Source organism: Catharus ustulatus, chromosome 1, assembly GCF_009819885.2.
Source record: "Catharus ustulatus isolate bCatUst1 chromosome 1, bCatUst1.pri.v2, whole genome shotgun sequence".
NCBI classification, from domain to species: domain Eukaryota; kingdom Metazoa; phylum Chordata; class Aves; order Passeriformes; family Turdidae; genus Catharus; species Catharus ustulatus.
In genome coordinates this window covers 17,174,105-17,190,032 of record NC_046221.1, presented here as the reverse complement: position 1 = coordinate 17,190,032, position 15,928 = coordinate 17,174,105, and the positions used below count along the sequence as shown (strand labels likewise).

The following is a 15,928-nucleotide window of genomic DNA, read 5'->3' as shown; positions in this document are numbered from 1 at the left end:
TATAATCTAAATTATATTCAAGATAAAACCATCGCAACACACTGTAGACACATTTGTTATTTGTTTTTTCTTAGTCTGGGAGGAATACGGAGATATTTGAAGTCTTCAGGGGAAAACCAGCCAGACCAAGCCAAACAAAATAAGCAAACAAAGAAGTCTACCCCACCAGATTTTCTGTTGTTTTTAGATCTTGGGAAGTACCTTTCCCTAGTTCCTTAAAACATTAGATGCAAATCTGAGGCAATTTATTTAATTCTTAGGAAGTATGTACACAATTCTTTAATTTTTAGAAAGTATGTACACCTTTCTTCTCCACATAAGAATTTTTCCAGGTGTCTCAGGAGGGTGAACAAACCAGTAAAGCCACTGGAACTTGCAGTCACATTTGTAAATCTTAGCCATCACATAGATCTGAGCAATGAATTTGGAATGTAAATATAGTTCTGAATGGTTAAGAAATTTTCTACATTTCAGACCAGGGAAATAAATAGACCCTTAGGTCTCTATTTGTGCACAATATACTTTATCTTCTTCAACTCTGTTTCTTTAATTCTTGCCATTCCTGTAAAGTATCTTACTTTACCAAATATGCCATAGGAGTATTGAACTTATATATTCAAAACCAAAATCCCAGCTGAAATTTGTTTCTGTAAAACTTTGATATCTTTAGCCCTGAGGCATGCTTTCTTAATGTAGTTTTAATTTGCTACAATTGACAGTTTGTGAATTATTTTCTGAAGTGCTTCTGTGTACACAGACAAAGCATGCCTTCTGTTTCTTGCTGCAGAACGAATACCTTTACGAAGGTGTTGATGCAAGAGTTATAGAATATGAGGACAACAGGCCTCTCCTGGATATGTTCCTGCAGAAACCAATGGGTTTATTGTCCCTGCTGGATGAGGAAAGTCGATTCCCACAAGCAACAGATCAGACACTTGTAGGTAAGTATATGGTTCATTTCACAGTTTTACTGCTTGTCTTCTGTGCAATTTCTGTTTGGCATGTAAAGCTCAGGCTACATGCTAGTTATGCTTTTAGTGAGCCCCCACTTCAGTCACAGTGTGTTTGAGGGAGACATGCATGCTGGGATGGTTGTGTCCTTGAAGTTCCCAGAGAAACATCAAGAGTACAAATGAACCTAAGCTGCTGATCCAGGTTTCAAGTTCTCCTGCCTTCAGGAATTTTTTTGCTGCAGAGCTTGAAAAGTAAAGATCAAACAGAGTCAGAACTCTAGGTTCATAGACCAAGAGCACTTTGCAAAGCTTAGTTGTGTTCAGCTCTGAGATTTTTGATGAGCAGCATCTGAGCAAGAAGTTTAATACTTTTTAAGAATAATGACTGCAAACATGCTTCAGTTCCTTTAGCAAATCATACTTTCTGGGTGTTTTCTATTTACAAATTAAAATTAAAATACCTAACATCATTGTAATTCATATCCTAAATATTTCAGTACTGTTGAGTAGCTGCAATTACCATTGACTTCATTATTTCAGTGGTATTTCTGTGCAGATAAATCCTGGGTTTATTCATTTTTGTACATGTAAAATTTCAGATTAGTGTTTTAACCAACATCCAATTAGAAAACCTAATAAAATCCAGTAGCAAGGTCCATGTTAAAGCAATTGTATAAACTTGTTGTCCTTTTATCTTCATGCTTTTTAGTCTACAGTATGGAAGCACTCAATCAATCAGTAAATGTTTCCTCACAATTCCTCAAGGAACCCTTTAGGAAAGATTTCTGCATTGTTTCATTTTTTTAGATCAAAATCTCGGAAAGGCAAACCCTGGAAGTGTTCAAAACACACGTGGATGTGGCACCTGGGGACATGACTTAATGGTGAACAGAGAGGTGCTGGGTTAAGGGTTGGACTCAATGATCCTAGACATCTTTTCCCACTTTAAGGATTCTATGAATCCATGATTTTCTGAGGTCACACATTAAAAAATTGGAATAAAATAAGTGACTTGTCCAAGAGCTCCCATATTCTCTATCCAGTGTCTTTTGTAACTAGACCGTTATGGTATCTCTGTCCTTGAAAATATCAGTGTCTGTTTTGTGCCTCTGCATTGGCTGAGAAGACAGGAAATATCCTTGGAGGGATACAGCTTCAGAAAAGAATGATTGTACAGTAACTCCAGTAAGATAAGCTATGTGTTTCCTTTCAGAAAAATTTGAAGATAATTTGAAATCAAAATATTTTTGGAGACCCAAAAGAGTAGATCTAACCTTTGGAATTTATCATTATGCAGGAAAGGTAAGACACCTGATGATGTTAGTTGGGGATTGTGGAATGGTAGGGCTGAAAGGAGGTAGAAGAGGTCACCTGGGTTGGTTCTCAACAGTCATCTCTTCAGTTCAGACATGAGAATGGTGGTAGTGCCTTACATATCAAAAGTAAATTGAAAAGCTATTATCCCTCATTTTTAAAAAAAAGCAATAGCAGGAATGTATTTTTCTTAAATGTCACCAGGTAAATGAACTGACTGTATTATAGAAGACCCAAAACATAACTGGTATATAATGCAACTCAGTGCTCTTCCCCTTAGCTCCTTGAAGTCCTGCACCATGCCTGTTCCCACTTTTTCTAACCGGGATGCAGCTCCATTCTTTGTCCTCCTACACAATGTCAATCTTTCTTAGTTCTGTACTTTGTCATCAGCCAGACAGAGAGTGCAGGCCCTGCTTCCTGCTTAATTCAGTGAGCAGCATCCTTCCTTCCTGTACAGGGTGACTGGCTGCACATGCTGTGCAAACACTGGAGGAGCTGCTGTTACACTGCAGCAGGATGGCACTGCTCATCTGAACCTTGCCTTGGGAAAGCAGGAGCTCCCACCTCCTTCTGAGCTCTTTAAAAGGGTACAGAGTGAGCACTGATGTCTCACATGGGAAACCATGTTGGGTCTGTGCAGTTCTGGAGCAGCTGGCCTTGGAAGGCACAAATACTGCCCACCAGCTGATGGAAAGTACCTTACCCCTTATGTAAGGCAGCCGGCTGCAAAGACCCTCTTGTAACTCCTCTGAACCTCGTCTCCACAAGAGTTGCACTTCACCACTACAGCATAACTCACTGCAAGGAGTAGAAAGCCAGGTTTCCCTATACCATTCCCATTACCAGCCACTGAAGGTGGGGAATTACACCACTGCCCCATCAGTGTTTGACAAATTCTTTCATTAGGAAGTTTATTCTGCTGTCTAACTTATATCTCCACTCTGCCATGTAAATTCATTACCCCTAGTCCAGTTTACTGTGGAATTGGAGAACTATTTATTTCCTCTTTCTTTACAAGTCTTTTTCATCATTAAAGACTGTTTCTGAGTTGTTTTTTGATGGATTTTTTTTAATTATGTGTCCCAGTATCTTTTACCCTTCTTGACAGGTCAAGTTTTCTTGTGACTCCCTTAGACCATTAAGATAGAACCCTGAAGTTATATTTTTAATTAGGTACACCATTCTTGGAATTTTTAGAGAGATTTCAATTGCCAATATGCAGTTTGTGATTCTGCAAACTTCCTCTATGATTAATACAGAGATCCCTAGGAAGAGTGTTAAATCCTGGGTCCAGTGCAGCATAATATGAATAGCACAGAAAGATTGTACAGTCATATGGGTAATCTTGTGTGATGTGGTTGAAATCAAGCGCATTGTTAATTGTGCATTAGCACATGTAAAGGTGTAAAGGAGGACTGCAACACACTTGTCCTGGTCATAGATCCACACAGGTTGAAACTACTACCTGCATTAAGAAAAAATAAATGTCTCAATTTACTTTGGAATGATAGTTTTGCTTTTAGTGATTTGCATCATACCTCAGTATTGAAATGGTAGACTGTCAGTGATAAAAAAAAGACTAGAAGTGAGAGTGAGCCTGATGGCTGAAAAACTATTTGTGTATCTTGATATAGTAAAAGGCCTACTCCAGAAAGCTTAAATTTACAAATACTTTTCAAAACCCAAAAAGATGCATAAATGCACTTTTTTTTAACAGGTTCTATATAATGCAAGTGGATTCCTAGCCAAAAATAGAGATACCCTACCAGCTGATATTGTGCTGCTACTGCGGTCATCTGAAAACAACCTGACACGACAGCTGGTAACTCACCCTCTCACAAAAACAGGTATTGCTGTTGTGGTGATCTTCTTAGTTTTCTCCAACCTTTGTGGTGACCACTGCTAGGTTTCATATGACCACTTATTGTTGACATTATACACCTTGTGGCTTCACTTTCTAACCGTGGAATCTGTACTGAATGGAGCCGCAGCCATCTCAAGCTGCAGCGGAGGGATTGGTCTGGTCAAGTGCCAAGGAATTGGTAGAGACTTTTTTCAGGGTACTATCTTCATGGTAGGGGATCAAGACAGGGAGTGGAGTGCATCTCTTCAGTTGAGGGCTGAAGAGGAATGATCAGGTAAGTCACTTGCCTGTTTTGGACAGGGTATATATAAATTGCCTCAAGCAATTTATCTCTGAGTGATAGAGAACAAAGGTTGGGGCTCCTAACATCTGCTGCAAAGACTGAGAAGTCACTCCTCTATTTTCAGTCTTAGGTTTCTTTACAATAGATAACTGATGAGGTCTTTGTAGTAAGCTCTTCCTCAAGAAATTCGTAAGTAGAGGTGGAGGAATAAAACTGGCTCTGCAGAAATTACTCCTAGATTGCACCTTATTTGAACTATGTCCTTGCAAAGTGTCCTACCTTTCACTACAGGATGATGGGTAAGTCTCCTTACAACCAGTTTGTTACTGTGTTGTAGTACTCCCTGTGTGACAGCATTGATGCCGTACAGTAGGCACTTTACGACATTACTGTCTTGTACAACTGCATGGGAGACATATTTCTAGCAGAATAGAAAGGCTAAATTGGAAGAACCTAATGGAAATGAAAATGTTATCATAACTTACAGAAGCTGAGGCTTTGGCAAGGCTTTTGTTCTTTACAAAGGGAGCTTTGGTAATAGAATGCAAAATCTAGTCTTGGAATTTTAAGTGAGTCTTCCTGGGACAGCACAGAGCTCAATGCCCTTGCCTGAACTTTTTGACTTGATGATAACTGCTAATATATTAAACTATAATTTCCATAGAATCCAAGTAAGCATTCAAATGGTTCCAAGAACTGATCCCTAGTCTTAATGTTTTGCAAGATAACTCGGAAGACTGTTTTAGTCTTCTTGTTAAATATTGTGAAACACTGCAGGTAGCATTTCAAAACTGACTCAAACCATTCAGATAAAGCCAACTAAAAGTTAGTTTTCTGATCTGTGTTATTTATCTAGAATCAGGGTAATTGTAGAGGTTTACCCAAAGTCCAACCCATCTTGCCTATCTCAGGTGTTTCTCTTGGGATGGGAAAAATCTCTGAATCTCTCTCTCCACTGAATACAGTAAGGATCCTGCAAACACCTCACTTTCAGATAGCTAAAGTTAGCTGTTAGCTGTAATCCTCTCTTTTTCCTTCCTACCCTGTAATATTCAGCTGGGAGGTTTAGGCCTTGATATCATCAAGTAATACCAGATGCATTACCATGACACATATTTGCAACTGTTATTCCAACTCTTTTCCACCTCTTCCTGATAACTGAGCACAGAGAGATAGGATCTCCCAATGGAGAGGGAGATCCCAGAGGTGTTATGTTATTAGCAGAAGCAGTGGCAGCATGCAGCAATGGTTAGAGTTTATCAACACAGAGAGACATGATGGAAAGCTCAGCAGAATTTTCATTTCTCCTTGAAAAGACCTGTGTAAAGCATGCCAATGCACCTAGTCCTTCAAAGTCATCATAATGACGGTATTTCTTGACTTAGAATTCCAGAGTTAGAACCTTAAGATGCTGTCTATGCTAGTAAACCAAACAGGGCCAGTGAACAGTAGCTGAAATAGTCCTACAGGATGTTCATTCTGATTAATGTCTAACATGCTTCCCTGGGACAGTTTTAGTCCATGTCAGGTAGTAGCCTCCCAGGAATACCCAGCCACTCTTCAGAGAAAGGACAGACCAGTGATGATTTCCAGCCAGCTCTGTGGAAAGGTACAAACTTGTTTTTACCAACGGGTTGAAAGAGTAGTGAAGAGTAGAGTTTAGGTGTGTAATCTTGAGTCATACCATGTCACTTTTCCTCAGGGCCAGAGGATATTAGCACATTGTTCAATAACTAAAATGTAGCATTAGGACTAGGACAGTATAATAGCATTCTTAGGGAAAAGCCACATGGATGCTCTAAGATGTATCTGCCTTACCTTCTACAGCAGTCTGTCTATTTTTTTATCTAGTAGATGATGTGTGAGCTGAAGGAGCATCATGTTCTGTGTTCGTGCAACTTCTTCAGAGCTCCAAGGGTTAAAAGGGGAAACGAGGACATGCTCTGAAAAAGTCAATGACCTTTATAATCATGTGGCTGCACTGGGGGCATGAATAAGGTGGTTCAGCATTGTTCTTAGTTTAGATGAGATGTAAGTTACTTTCTTTCATCTTCCCGTAGGTAACCTGGCACACACCAAAAGCAAAACTACAATCAGTTATCAAATGTGGACCTCCCAAAAATCAATCAGTCATACAAAGGTAAGAAAACTGATTTTTTGATTCTGCATTGAAGCCTAACTTAAACTAGAAAGGCATTAGTTGTTTTGGTATTGAAAGTAAGCAAGTAACCCCTTCCTTGGTTTTTCTCCCTCTCCTATTTTCTTTTCTGTTTAGCTGGATATCTTTGTGTTGTGCAATTCATATTCCTTCCGTGAGGTAAAAACCTAATGTTTCCCTTCTTTCTGGCTATAGTTTTATAACAACTTCAGGGGGAAAAAATGCTATTTCCCAGCTGTATTGTAGCAAAAAGAGAAATTAAAATATTGATGTGAAGTATAGCCACGTTCCTTAGAGAACTATCAAATTAGCAGTGATGATGAAATAACAGACAGGACCTCAGACAGTGTCTGGTTATTTGTGGCAGTTTTTAGATGCTCTGTTACCAACTTGTGCCCTTTGTGTGAATGTTTGTGTATTGTGTAGCAAAAGTATTGGTGTAACTGGTTTGTGCTAGTGATCATGCTGTAACTTCTGCTGTTTAGAATACTTTTAAAATTATTCATGTTCTCTGAGGGGTGCTTTCTTGAGGCATTGGAAAGAGCACTACAGGCTAAATAGAGATAAAAAGTGTAATTTCTTTTTCTTCATGTTTCTAGAATGAAGCGGGAGATACTGGACATCATCCAAGAGAAACAACAAGCATGAAAACACAGACAGTTGCTTCTTATTTTAGAGTAAGATATCAGATCTTTTAATATTTCTAGACTACAACAAATGTTTATTCTTTTACTTTTTGAGATACACCTGTTAAGTCAGAGTCAGTAGTGATCTATTTACAGTAATTTCACGAATACAAGCCGCAGCAAGAAGACTAAAATTTTGGTGGAAACCCGGAAATGCGGCCAATATTCCGGTGCGGCTAATCTATGGACAAAAATGTGATATCTGCCCTTACCTAGTATCATGCTGGTCCAGTCCCGAGCCAAAACAGTCTGAAATCCATGGTTTCCCGTTGTTCCGACGATGAACCAATCAGAGAACAGCTTATTGCCTGCCTGTGGATGGCGGCGTTACTGAGGGGCGGGGGTTGTTATCGGGGTGAGTTACCTCGGCGAGTTACCTCGGCAGTTCGATAAAAGTGTGTGATATTTCTCTGTACTTTTTAAAGTGTTTTCAGTCTTGTGCGGCTACGGGGCTGGCTGGGCTCGCAGGGAGAGGGCTGGGGGAGCCTCTCTCCCCGCAGGGAGAGGGGTAGAACGGCCACTCGGCTCGCAGGGAGAGGGCTGCAACGGCCGCTCCCCCCGTGGGCTGCGAGGGCTGCAACGGCCGCTCCCCCCGCCCGGCTGCGAGGGCTAAAACGGCCGCTTCCCCCGTGGGCTGCGAGGGCTAAAACGGCCGCTCCCCCCGCCCGGCTGCGGGGGCTACAACGGCCCCTTCCCCCGCGGGCTGCGAGGGCTGCAACGGCCGCTCCCCCCGCCCGGCTGCGAGGGCTAAAACGGCCGCTTCCCCCGTGGGCTGCGAGGGCTAAAACGGCCGCTTCCCCCGTGGGCTGCGAGGGCTAAAACGGCCGCTCCCCCCGCCCGGCTGCGAGGGCTAAAACGGTCGCTTCCCCCGTGGGCTGCGAGGGCTAAAACGGCCGCTCCCCCCGCCCGGCTGCGGGGGCTACAACGGCCCCTTCCCCCGCGGGCTGCGAGGGCTGCAACGGCCGCTCCCCCCGCCCGGCTGCGAGGGCTAAAACGGCCGCTTCCCCCGTGGGCTGCGAGGGCTAAAACGGCCACTCCCCCCGCCCGGCTGCGGGGGCTACAACGGCCGCTTCCCCCGCGGGCTGCGAGGGCTGCAACGGCCGCTTCCCCCCGCGGGCTGCGAGGGCTAAAACGGCCGCTCCCCCCGCGGGCTGCGGGGGCTACAACGGCCGCTCCCCCCGCCCGGCTGCGGGGGCTACAACGGCCCCTCCCCCCGCGGGCTGCGAGGGCTACAACGGCCGCTCCCCCCGCCCGGCTGCGAGGGCTAAAACGGCCGCTTCCCCCGTGGGCTGCGAGGGCTAAAACGGCCGCTCCCCCCGCCCAGCTGCGAGGGCTAAAACGGCCGCTTCCCCCGTGGGCTGCGAGGGCTAAAACGGCCGCTCCCCCCGCCCAGCTGCGAGGGCTAAAACGGCCGCTTCCCCCGTGGGCTGCGAGGGCTAAAACGGCCGCTCCCCCCGCCCAGCTGCGAGGGCTAAAACGGCCACTTCCCCCGTGGGCTGCGAGGGCTAAAACGGCCGCTCCCCCCGCCCGGCTGCGGGGGCTACAACGGCCGCTCCCCCCGCCTGGCTGCGAGGGCTAAAACGGCCACTCCCCCCGCGGGCTGCGAGGGCTACAACGGCCGCTCCTGTGCCAGCACGGAGATGTGGCTCCGCTCGGAGCTCAGCTGCCTGCCTGCGTGGCTAAGTGGCTGTTTAAAGGCAACACGGATCCATTGGGAATGCTCACAAAATGACCACACTATTGTTCCTGTCTTTTTCGGCTTGTAAATAAAGGGTGTGTCTTTTTCACTTGGAAACAATGTTTCCGAGGTCGGCAGTAAGCCAGTAAGCCCCGGCGATCCGGCGATTGTGTTACTAAATGACGACTTTGTGAAAGTTCGCTGCAAACTAAAGTGCGGCTAATATTCCGGGTGCGGCTTATCTATTAACAAAGGCAACAATGTTGCCAACACACCAGCAGTGCGGCTTATATTCCGTGCGGCTTGTATTCGTGAATTTACTGTATTTAGAGTTTGTGAACTTCATATATGATGCAGCAGTCTGTGCAGTACAAATATCTTGAGGAGATTGTGATGTTTCATCTTTAACTGTACTTGGTTACACAGCCACATTGCTGTCATGATGATGTATGAGGATCAATATTAATCTTTCACTTGCTCATTTTTCCACCAAAGAAGATAAAGGGAGATTGGGCATTAGTGGTGTAGCATTTTTGTAAGAGTTTAAGAAGGGGGGCAAAGTTAATTGGAAGCAGGAGCTCCAAAGAAAGTTCTTGATGGTCTCTGCACAGAGGCTGCCCAGAGTTCATCCTTATGGCTCCTTCAGCAGTGCTCTGGACCTTTCCAAGCACTGGCTGTGCTACTGGTCCTAAAATAGCAAAAAGCAGTGAAGAAGATCCATTCCTCTAAAGTAGCACACAGAGTCACGGAGTTGGTTCTGCCCTGAATTTCCAACTCTTGTATAGTTCTCTCTCCCAGCAAACCATAAAGTGGCTATGGGGATGTTCCTGATGAATTGGGCGCACAGCTCAAAGGAAAGTTTGCTGATGACATGAAATTGGGAGGAGCTTTCCACTCCCTGAGGGCAGAGAGGCCGTGCAGAGAGACCTCAACAAATCAGAGGGCTGGGAAATCACCAACCATATGACATTTCAGAAGGACAAGTGCCAAATTCTGCACCTGGGGATGGGGCAACCCTAGTTGTGTACAGATACTGGGAAAGAGAGGCTGGAGAGCAGTGCCACAAAAGGGACCTGGGGGTGCTGGTCCATGGCAAGTTGAACATGAGCCAGCAGTGCCCTGGCAGCCAGGAAGGACAGCTCTGTCCTGGGGGGCATCAGGCACAGCCGGGCAAGGGAAGGGATTGTCCTGCTCTGCTCTGCTCTGCTCTGCTCTGCTCTGCTCTGCTCTGGTGTGCTCTGCTCTGCGGCAGCCTCACCTCGAGTTCTGGGGGCAGTTCTGGGTGCCACAATATAAAAAGACATTAAAGAAGAGAAAAGCATCCAAAAGAGGGTCATGAGGATGGTGAAGGATCTGGAGGGGAAGCTGTATGACAAGCTGAAGTCACTTGGTCTGTCCAAGCTGGAGAAGAGGAAACTGAGGGGGGACCTCAGTGTGTCCTTCAACAACCACACACGGGGAGGAGGAGGGGCAGACACTGATCTCTTCACTCTTGTGACCAGTGACAGGACATAAGGGAAGGGCGCAAAGCTGAGTCAGGGAAGGTTTATGTTGGATATCTGGAAAAGGTTCTTCACACAGAGGGTGGCTGGGCTCTGGAACCTGCTCTCCAGGGAAATGGTCACAGCACCAAGCCTGACAGAGTACCAGGAGCACTTGGACAATACTCTTAGGCATATGGTGTGATTCTTGGGGTGTCCTGAGCAGGGCCAGGAGTTGGACTTGATGGTGCTGATGAGTTCCTTCCAAGTCAGTATATTCTGTGATTTTGTGACTTGTAAGAGTTCATTTAAGTCCCTGTCAGAACAATGAGGAGCCAGATCTCTCTTTTTTGATAGACTTGCACAGCTTTGTGGACTGTGAAGGATCATTTCAGTTTAGGTATCATGGTGGTCCAAAGCTATATACTGTTTGAATATTCTAGATGGAAAAAAATATTGAATCTCATTCAAATTAATGTCTCCAGTTCATTATCAGCACTTCTAACATCAGAGGCTGCAAATGAGTTAATTATGTTTATGCTTTTCTGATACTATTTTCTGTAGTGGAAATCCTTGCTCAGATCATGATAGCTAATGCTCTTAAATGAAAGTGCACCTTCAGCCCCACTGGTTTACTCATACACAGAAATCTATGGGTGACTGAGAAAAGCATATGCCACCTCAGACTGCATGGAAAAAAGATATCCATTACCGTGTCCTACTTGTTTGTGTTCAGTTGGCACACTGGTGATGGAGCTAATTAAGCACTTTGCTGCATGGTACAGCTTCTGTCCAGGATGGAATTGCACATTTTAATAGGAAACATATGGCTCTTGACGTCCTACACTGGCTTCATGTAACCAACCTACTGCTGAGCTGCATTACCTCCTGGCTGCCTCTTTCTGTTGAGTCAGATTGAATCTTGAGGAATGAGCCTCTTCGTTTGTGTTTTAATAAGATCCTCCTATGAAGCAATTTTCCAAAACACCAGTCAAGGTTGTATACAGTCAGATTGGCATGGGGAGCTACAGGCTGCATCCCCTCTGCTGGCCTGGTACTCTCGTGAGGTGGGAAAAATGCTTTGGAATTGTGATCTTGTAGCTTTCCCTCCTTGGAAGTTTCCTTTTGGCAGAGCAGTTATGGTATCACCATCAGTGTGCACAATGAACAGGACACACCAAGGTCAGAGAAGTTACACCAGCCTTTCTTCTGGGGTAGCCTTAGTTTCCTTCAGTCTAATGAAGGAATTGAAGTATTTACTGGCTTGTTGCTGTTCCATTTCCCACCCATAGATGGATGATTTACTCTCTGGGTGAATAAGGGTCTTCAAATAGGTGACAACAATTAAAAAAAAAATCACTGTAATTACCTAACAAAGCTCCAAGATAAGCAAGTAAATGTAAGGACTGTAAGTGTTCTGTCATATGTTGGACATCATGGAAATCTCTAAGAATGTCCTGGATGAAATTTGGTACATTTATTTGAAATCAGTGTTTCTCTCAAGTAGTATACACTAGTAGCTTAGAAAAACTAGAATTGTTTTTTGGGTCATTTACTTCACCTATTCTTAAAGTACCAGCTTAATGAAATGTAAATGGTTTTGGACATGATTCTGATCATGTGAAATAAATTTTCAACTATGCATGGACCCACACATACAGTAATTTCACGATTACAAGCCTCACTGACTATAAGCCGTATCTCCGGGTGTTGGCAAACATTTCGTTCTTTGTCCGTGCACAAACCGCACCCAATTATAAGCCGCTCTGTCATTCGCAGCGAGGACTCACATGGAACAAAGTTGCCAAATAGTAACAGAATCGCGGGATGGCGGGGTTTACTGGCTCGGCTCGGGCCGTGAGGGCTTGGGGCTGCCGACAGGGCCAGGTGGCCCAGCTCAGCACTGCCGCTCGGCGGGGCCACTCGGGGCCAGCCGCCACTGCCGCTGGGCTCGCTCACTCTGGCCCGGTGCTGCGCCGCAGTGGCAGGGGGGCACGGAGCCCACCGGCACCCGCAGCGGTGGTGGGAGGTGGCGATGGAGCCCACTGGCACCCACGGCGGCAGTGGCAGGAGGGGACAGGAGCCCCCTGCCTCTCCCCGGGCTGCGGGGCGAGCAGGAGGGAGCCCCCCACCTTCCCCCCGGCCGCGGGGCGAGCAGGAGGGAGCCCCCGCCTCTCCTTGAGCCATGGGGCCAGCAGGAGGGAACCCCGCATGCCCCCGGGCTGCGCTGCCTGAAGGAGGGAGCTCCCCCGCCTTCCCCACCCCCCGTGCTGCCTGCACGAAGCCAGCTCCACCTGCGGTGCAACAGAGTAACCAATTTGTAACAATCGCATAAAACCGGGTTTTACTGGCAGGTTGCTCGACTCGGCACCTCGGTTTGCACTTCCAGGGTTGGAAATGTCAGAAAATTATTCACATATTAGCTGCTCCTGAGTGTTAGCCGCATTTCCGGTGTGGGAGCAAAATTTTAGTCAAAACAGTGCGGCTTGTAATCGTGAAATTACTGTAAGTTTCATACGTATCCTGGTGACAGATCTCATTACTTTTTTTCAGTATTCTCTGATGGATTTGTTATCCAAAATGGTCGTTGGCCAGCCTCATTTTGTCAGGTGCATCAAGCCAAACAACGACCGGCAGGCAAACAAGTTTGACAAAGAAAAGGTGTTGGTTCAACTGCGTTACACGGGAATTCTGGAGACAGCACGGATCCGAAGACAGGGTTATTCACATCGTATACTCTTCGCTAACTTCATAAAACGGTAACATCAACATGAAGAAGCTCTTTTCTCTCCTACAGTTGCCATCCAGTGGTTGTCAAGCACCAGCAGTGTTTTTGGCATGGTCTTTGAAGAAAAATACAAAGATATTTCTTATGACGAAGAAGGTTATAGACTGGATGACCAAGAGTAGTTCAGGCACAGGATTAGTGACCTGTTTACGATGGGTGGGGAAAGATGATGAATCTCAAAATGATTTTTCAAGATCTCTGAGCATTTGGGTACAGTAATTTCACGACCATAAGGCGCACCGGACTATAAGGCGCACCCCCCAGGAGTCGGCAAAATTCACAACTTTGTAGATCATATAAGGCGCACCAGACTATAAGGCGCACTTTTTTTTGCAGCAAGGCTCTGCCCCCAGCTCCCCCCGCGCGGTTGCTGGCCAAGGCCCCACCTCAACCCGGCAGCCATGGGCCCTCGGACCCGCCCAGACCCGACAGGGGCGGTGCTGCAGGCCCCCGGGCCTGCCTCCATCTGGCTGCTGCAACGCTGCCAGCTCCCCCCACGGCTCACACTGCCGGGGTGGCAAATGTCGCAACTTTGTACATCATTTAAGGCACACTGGACTATAAGGCGCACTTTCGGGTTCGGGGGAAAATTTTAGTCAAAAGGGTGCACCTTATAGTCACGAAATTACTGTACTTGCTTATATTCTCCAAGTTTCTTCAAGGACTTGAGTTTTAAAAATGCATTACTTCAAATTAAAGCAAAGAATTTGCAGCCACAGCATCCAAGGAACACCACAGTTCCTCTAGCTCCCACCCTTTAGCACTGTGTAGCATCTACTTGTGCAGGAGAGATGATAATTTGGGATTCTTAGTCTAGGGCTGAAAAGTTTATTGAGTGCATAGCATTGTTTAAAATCTAATTCCTAGGTATTAGACACTTGTTAAGAAGCCAAGTAATGAACTCAGTGTGGTTTTATTATTCCTTTAACTACTTTCCTCCTCCACCCCACTTGTCTCTTGCACATAAAGACCCTGAGTGTTTGCCTCAATCAGAACAGAACTGTGTGAAATGAAGATCAAAACTGGGAGGAACCAAGCACCACCTGTTCAGAGAGAAGCACTTAAAAGAAATAATGCACTAGAAACAGAGAGCTAGCAGCAGAGTGCTGCAGGTGTATGAAATGAGAGGAGAACAGCAAAGGGATGTTTTTATAACCCTGTTTCTTGAAAAAAAAAAATCCTGGAACTGTTGCTCTTGTGGAAGAATGCAGCTTTTGGAAGAGTACAGCACAGGAAAAGATAGTTATCACTATCACTATCTGTATCACTACACTGTAGCTTTTGGTGACAGCTTTTTATGGAAAAAAAAAAAAAAACAACCAACCAAAACAAACTGAACTGTTCAGTAAAATAAATAAAAGCAGTAAACATAATGGGGTAGCTCTCTAGACAGCGTGCCCCTGATTACAGTGAGGCTGTGCAGATCACTGGTACTAAGGACGTGGCCCTCAAAGGAGAAAGAATTAAAGAATTTTTATTAAATTTTTGTCTTATTTTGGGTTTGTATTCTTTTAGTAGTTGAGAGTTACAGGTAGACCTGAGATAATGGCATCTTTATTAATAAAAATAATAAGAAAAATAAGCCAATTCATTGTGTTTTACAAAAAAAAAAAAAAAAAAAGGAACCGTAGGTGATAATGAAAAAATCAACATTGTCTCTTTATTTATTATTTCATGAGCAAACTGTTACCATCATTTAAAGCTGGTAAACCCAGGCTTTGTGTTTAGAGGCTGAATAACAAGAAAAAAAGCAGAATGTACTGTGAGGAAGCACCACACATAATTAATGTAATTTTCTTAAATTCAAAAGACACAAGATAGATATGGTTCATTTTGTTATAGAGCATTTTGGAAAGTCCTGGAACGAACAAGTATTTTCTACCCAGCAGCTGAGCTAGTGTATCACAGGTAATTTTTATAAGTGAACCTTGTGACCTCTTTTGCTAGTCAGAATTAATTCTGAGTAATGAGTTTTCTGGATTAAATGCTTACAGATGATGTGTCACTATGACACTTACATTTTCCAAAAGGATCTGCAAAACTGATTCCAAGGAGCTACAAGGGCTGGGATGCATCTCAGATCATATGAAGTATCTCAAAGGTAGATGGTCTAGCAACATAGGAAATTTTTGTGACATTTCTGAATATGAAATAATATAATTTAGGCAGAAAAGCTTTTAACATATTTTTATTTTATTTTTATGTTGCCACTGAAATCACTTTCACAGAATGTAGTGAGCAGGAAAGAGATGGTGCACTACTTTACTTGGGTTGAATTCTTTTTAAAACCCTTCTGGTATTGGTGTAGAATTTAAAAACCCTCCAGGGTGTACAATATGTCACTCATCCACTTTTGATTTAATTTCTTAGTACTGTGTACAAATAACTGCACTTTCTTTCATATGCTGTTTTGGTTTTTTCAGTGCTATATTTTCTTTCATGCAATTGTTTTTATTACTTAAAACAATGGTTTAAATGTATTTGCATGTATTACCCTCCATTAATCAAATAAAGAATCATGCATTTGTGTTTAGGTATTACCTCATCTGTTACAAAACAAATGATGATCCTCCAGTCAGCCCAGAGACCTGTGCTGCCATCTTGGAAAAAGCCCACCTTGACAACTGGGTTCTTGGAAAAACTAAAGTAATTTTTTCATATACTACATCTTCATCATTCCAGTATGCCATTGTTAACACATTACACAATTTGTTTTCTCA

At 44.3% G+C, this 15,928-nt stretch overlaps 1 protein-coding gene across 3 annotated transcripts in view; it reads left to right on the top strand.

The window, feature by feature from the left end:
• Positions 1-15,928, top strand: part of MYO3A (myosin IIIA) — a 120,424-nt gene that overhangs the window by 81,348 nt on the left and 23,148 nt on the right. For 2 of the 3 annotated variants that reach the window (XM_033066264.1, XM_033066259.1), the window contains exons 20-27: positions 788-941; positions 2,167-2,255; positions 3,988-4,117; positions 6,478-6,557; positions 6,693-6,734; positions 7,175-7,252; positions 12,974-13,179; positions 15,743-15,854. In XM_033066264.1, the coding sequence (XP_032922155.1) occupies positions 788-941; positions 2,167-2,255; positions 3,988-4,117; positions 6,478-6,557; positions 6,693-6,734; positions 7,175-7,252; positions 12,974-13,179; positions 15,743-15,854 (891 nt within the window). The remainder of the gene's footprint in view (positions 1-787; positions 942-2,166; positions 2,256-3,987; positions 4,118-6,477; positions 6,558-6,692; positions 6,735-7,174; positions 7,253-12,973; positions 13,180-15,742; positions 15,855-15,928) is intronic. The other variant, XM_033066273.1, reaches the window with a different exon arrangement.